General features: G+C 33.7%; 1 protein-coding gene across 1 annotated transcript in view; it reads left to right on the top strand.

The window, feature by feature from the left end:
• Positions 1 to 3049: 3049 nt before the first annotated feature.
• Positions 3050 to 6065, top strand: part of LOC111366754 (protein AATF) — a 7491-nt gene continuing 4475 nt past the window's right edge. Inside the window, exons 1-5 of the mRNA XM_022987453.1 lie at positions 3050 to 3199; positions 3882 to 3991; positions 4089 to 4354; positions 5658 to 5730; positions 6001 to 6063. Coding sequence (XP_022843221.1) covers positions 3893 to 3991; positions 4089 to 4354; positions 5658 to 5730; positions 6001 to 6063 — 501 coding nt within the window. The 5' untranslated portion in view covers positions 3050 to 3199; positions 3882 to 3892. The remainder of the gene's footprint in view (positions 3200 to 3881; positions 3992 to 4088; positions 4355 to 5657; positions 5731 to 6000; positions 6064 to 6065) is intronic.

Below are 6065 nucleotides of genomic sequence, written 5' to 3'. Positions count from 1 at the left end.
ATTTGCAGTCTTCATTATGACAGTTATCTTATATGACATATATATGACTGTTAATAATTTGATTCATAAGACAATAAAAAATTACTATATTAATGTATCAAATTACCAACCGGCACATATATGCCACGTATAACAACTACGAATAACATTACTCTTTCAGAATGACAAATTAAATTTATTTTTCAACAATTTTAAAATAGACTCTCAAAATAGAAAATTGTATATAAACTCCAAATCAAAACTGAAATGCAAATCAAACGAGCTTTATTTATTCAATTCGTCTAATTTGTATATAGAGAAAATTACACCAGATAACTATTTAAAATTAAATACTCAAAATATACTATTTACCTTTTTATTTTTCCATTTATACGGAAGTAGAAAAGTATAATTAAAATTCATCAAATCACTAACTCCTTTTGTCTTACTATTAATTAGCAGTTCTAATTATGTCATCAATTAAATCCCTCTTATTTGCACCAAATTCCCAAATTCATCCACAGATATCTCAATTTACCAAATTATTCATAGTACGTTATTGGCTTCTCTCTTTTATCATCTTTCATTCACCATTTCAACTTGAATAAGTCTTGTTTGACAGGGGTCACATTGGCCTTGGCAATGTAGCAGGTCTCTTTCAACTTCATTACAAGGAAAAATTTCAAACTCTGGAAAATGGATGTGTCAGGAATGGCCAAGAAATTGGGCCTCTCCAAATCCAAACAACTCATCCATTAAGCCTCTAAGTTCCGCTGTCTCATTGACATCCGATTGAACTCCTCCATTCAGTGCGGTAAGTTATTTATTTTTTTATTCATTTTCAGTTCTGGGTAACCTATTATTTGCAGTTTTGTTTTTAAATTTTTATGGTAACCCATTCTGCATTTGAATTCATATATACAAGTTGTTATACGATTCAGGGTGGGATTTGTACGTTATTATGCTCAGAGATGGTTGCTTCTAGGTTGTGCTACTAATTCACATATGTATAATTTATTTATTAATTCGTTCTCCCAAATCACTCCAAATATCAAAATCTAAAACATCTCAATCCTCCTCTCATTGATCTATTCATTCCTTCCTTCTTGAATATCGTAACATTCCTAATTCACACAATATCCACATGAAATGAAGGACACGCAATCATATGTAGTATGAATATGTTTTCATACTTATCACCCCACACATTATACTACCCAATACCTTGATACATCATGTTGCATTTAACATGTGGCGTTCTTTCAGTTATTCTGTTAGTATGTTAGAAAATCGTGATATTATAATTTTTTTTTTCGAACTAATATGTAATGTCATGATGGTACAAGTATCTATTCAGAATTCATTTAGTTGTGACCTATAGAATTTAAAGAATGGAATGAAATAGAAGTTTTATGTATTATTTCTGTTGTATATACATTGGACTATGTACATATGTATTTATAGTGTGACAAAGGATAACATGATAACTCTAATCTATGCATGACATTTGAATTTGAATTTAAATAACAAATTAGATAACAAATGCAACATGATCTCCATGATATTCTCCTACACATCAGGTGGTTGAGATTTGCACAATACTTGTTCTTCAATACGCCCCTGCAATCTCAAGGGTAGGATACGAAGACTGAGATTGTTTGAAAGAGCTATGAAACGTGTAACTTATAGTGGTTTTGTTAAAAGATCAGCTAGTTGATCACGATTGGAGATAAATTTCACAACCAGATGCTTTCTTGTGACCAGATCGTGTACAAAATGGAAATCAATCTCAATATGCTTAGTTCGAGCATGAAAGATCGAATTGACAGTGAGGTACGTAGCTCCAATATTATCACACCAAAGTACGGGTGGTTGTGACATGGAAAGACCAAGTTCCTTTGTGAGTGATTGAAACCAAAGTAATTCCAAGAGATCAAGTTATTTCCATTGCCATTGCCAAGAGATCAAGTTCCTTTGTGAGTTGTTGACATTGCCAAGAGATCAAGTTATTTCCAAGAAAGATGCAATAAGCGCCTACGGAACGACGAACATCTTTATCCCCCGCCCAATTTGCATATGAGAATGCTTGAAATTGAACGTCAAGGGAACGAGAAAATAGCAAGGCATGAGAGACTGTATGCTTTAGAAAACACAAAATACTTTTTACTGTCTTTCAATGTGAGATTTTAGGGCAATGCATGAACTTGCTAACACGATAAAAGCAAAGGCGATGTCAGGTCGGGTAAATGACAGATATTATAAGCCTCCAACAATACTACGATACAAGGAAGGATCTTCAAAGTCACCCTCATCAGTGGAGGATAAACTAGTGGTTGTAGAGAGTGGTGTAAGGCAAGGTTTGACACGATCCATATTACTGCGTTTCTAGAGTTCAACAATGTATTTTCTTTAAGTGAGATAAATACCTTCAGGAGAGTGAAGTGCTTCAACTCCAAGAAAACATGACAAAGTGCCAAGATTTTTAACTGTAAATTTCTGATGAAGGCGAGATATTAGACTATTCACAGCAGAAGCATTGGATCCCGTGATAATGATATCATCAACATAAATGAGGATGTATGTGATGCTTGTAGTGTCTTGATAAACATATAATGAAGTGTCTGCCTTACTGCCAGTAAAGCCAAGCTGCTGCTATGTTTCAGTTAATTTTGCAAACCATTGTTGAGGGGCTTGTCGCAGACCGTATAGAGACTTTTGAAGTTTGCACACATAATCTGGAAATTGAGGATGATGAAAACCCGGAGGTTGTTTCATAAATACTTCCTCTTGAAGGTGACCATGTAAAAATGCACTTTATACATCAATCTGACACAAGATCCAACCACGAGTGATAGCAATAGTTAAAACAAGACAAATTGTAGAATGTTTCACCATAGGACTAAAGGTCTCATAAAAGTGGGCAAATACGATTTTTCCCCTTTTAATAATTTATTTATTACTTACTTAATTGAGGCCCAACTGAAAAATGGATTAGAATGGGAAATCATGTTGTAAAGCCCAATTGAAAGGCATCCATATCCAACTAGAACCCATGCATATCTGACTCTTATTCATGGGGGCAAAAGGAAGAAAAGCCTCGTTATTACGCTAAAAATTGTGGTAGAAGCAAAAAGGGTGACAAATTTATCTCCCCCAGGGCTCCAATTCGTCTTGTGTTGTAGCGATTTCAATTCAATTTCTTCATCAACGAAATTGGAAGGTAGGATCGGATTTTGCTAGTGTAAAACGGGCTTTATTTGTTGAAATCGCATTCTATCTGATTGTTGTGAAGGATATAATTTCAGTTCAACTCCTTAAAATTTATTTATTTTTCCAAATTGTTGTTTCTCGATGGTAATTTTCTTCTAGCTACAGTGATTTTTCGACAACATTTTATTGAATTTTGATGCAGTTGTTTAAGGTTTTCTCCTTGCCTTAAAAACTGGCACCCCTCAAGTGTAATAGGTGAAAATGATCGGGACCAAAATTCAGTGAGAGCAGTTGCTCCACTAGAACACGCAGGTGGCTCTGCCCCTGCCTCATGTTATATATATATATATCCAACTATATAAAGATTGAAATATTGAACTTTAAGTAAGAATTATGCGTTTTTCTTTGTAACGTTTCAAACTTTACGGTATAACCAGGTGTCTCTGCCCCTGCCTCATTTTATATAAATCCAACCATATAAAGATTGAAATATTGAACTTTAAGAATTATGCATTTTTCTTAGTGAAGTTTCGATCTTTACTGTATAAAGATTGCTGATTTACTGTATGGATTCCTATTGTTTTATTAATATATAATTTATGTTTGCTTCATTGGTAATGTCCATCTGTCTAAAAATTAACAAAAATGAGAAGTAAATGGGGAATTTATTTATTTATTTATTTGTATTTTAGGTAATTCGAAAATGGGAAAGCCTTCGAAGAAGAAATTGAGAAAGGTGGAACAAAGTGACAGTGGTTCGGATTTTGACAGCTACATGGAAAATCAAATGTTACCTGATAGTGTTAGAGCTATATTGTTTTTGTTAATTGGTCGTTCTTTGTGATTATATTTATATTTATATTTTTTATGATCCTTATTTGCTTTGTTGCTTTAATCAGGTGAATAATTTCATGGAAGATGATAAAGATGATTATAGCGATGATTATGATAATAACGAAAGGGATGGGGATAATAACGATGCTGATGATGGCCATGGGAACCATGATGAGGATACTGATGTCGAGAGTGAGAATGAGGGTGATGATGAGGAGGAGGAGGAGGAGGAGGAGGGAGGAGGGTCTGAGAATGACAATGACAATGAACTGAAGGGTGCTGAGATGGAAGAGCTTGAGAAAGAATATAAGAAACTTCGAAATGAGGAGCAGTAAGTTAATAGCCCCTCGCATTTCATAACATACCTGTTTGTTCAATTTTTATTTATTATTGAAAAAAAGTTAATATGTGGTTTTCAGCCAGGTAGAAGGGGATAGTTCATATTAAATGTATTAAAAAAAGATTTAAGCTACACTTTCTTCAAAATTCTTGTAAAGGCGTTAAGAAAAAAGATTCCAATCTTTTATGAATAGTTTGAGAAGACTCGGATCAACACATGTTTTATGAGCTTCAAAGCTTTAGGGACCAAGTGTTTATCCGATCGAGAGAACATAATTGTTCTGAAAATCAAGGTTTCTTAGTTCATGAGTCTATAGGTTGGTAACATTTTATATTCATAACCTTGGACCAAACTAAACGTGTACCTGCAAGCTATGTAATATTTTGAATTGCTTTTTCTAGAACTTGATTGCCTCTTTGAGCAATTTTTATCTGATTGAGCTTTAGAATGTCAAAAATATTTAGCTCTGTTTGATGGCCATTATGAAGAGAAATTGGGAGAAAATGATATTTTGAATAGTGATTTTTATGAAGAATGTGTACTTAAAAATTTGAGAAAAATTTTGGTTTTAGATGTATAATATTTTATTGTATGAATGTGTGGTGGAAAACAAGTATGAAGATTAGAGAGTTTTAATTTAAAGAGAGTCAAGCATTGACTTAACGAACTTCCTCAAATTTTCCACTCAAGCCGAATTTTATGTATGAACTACAGATTTTATTTGATGTCAGTGAATGAAATAGTAAGTTGGATTTACTCGTTACTGCCAAATATATGAAATGAAAGGACAAGAATGTTATTTGGACTGAATCTCTTGGACATTAGAAAATAGCTTCTTTTTTTTCCCCCATCCCTTTCCTGAATAGACTCAAACCCAAACTCAATTCACTGACATGGTGAGGCTTCAATCTTGACTTGAGCTAGGCCTTGATCTCAGAAAATAGCTTTTGGCTTAAGCGGTGATGGAGGTTTCCACTTTCTGTTGGGTTATAAGTACTCCAACCATGCTTGTTTGCTGGCACCATGCTTGTAAAAGTTTATGTGAAATGCGTTATCGGCAATTTAAATACCATTGTTGATTTTTGGATAGCCAACTTCAATGTAAAATTGTTTGTTTATGCTTCCAAGTGTAAATGATACTAGTATCATAAATGTCATCTAGTGATCTATTCAACTACTTGTCTCGCTTTATTCTTGTTTACAATGACACTGCATTATTGACTATCTAAGGTGATTTTATATAAAAATTATATATAACATATATTATATGCAATCTTACTCCCTTGTTCACCAGAGATCTTTTAAGAAATCTAAAGGGCCATAAGGATGAGGATATTCAAAAAGGTCAAGCAGTAAGAAACCAAAGGGTATGAAGCTTTTTAATCAGCATTTTACCATTCAAATAATGCACCTTTACATTAGTTCAAATATATGTATATTGTTCATATTTGTGGCGACCTCTTTCTAAGAAATGTAGCAAAATGGTTTTTGGGTTGCCAAAGACTTTTGCTTTGTGATCTACTAGTATGGGAGCATATTGGTTCTGTTTTCATGTTTGTTTCTCTCACCCTCTTCTCCTAGACCCTTTTTGACTTTACTGAGATGGCTTGCTGATATCTTTTCCTAATCGTGTGAAGGCTCTTTGGGACAAAACACTCGAATTTAGATTCTTGCTACAAAAAGCATTCTCTAGTTCTAACAG

The sequence above is a fragment of the Olea europaea genome, chromosome 18 (genome assembly GCF_002742605.1).
Source record: "Olea europaea var. sylvestris chromosome 18, O_europaea_v1, whole genome shotgun sequence".
NCBI classification, from domain to species: Eukaryota; Viridiplantae; Streptophyta; class Magnoliopsida; order Lamiales; family Oleaceae; genus Olea; species Olea europaea.
Note: the sequence above shows the minus strand (reverse complement) of the source record. Positions and strands in the feature narration are given on the sequence as shown.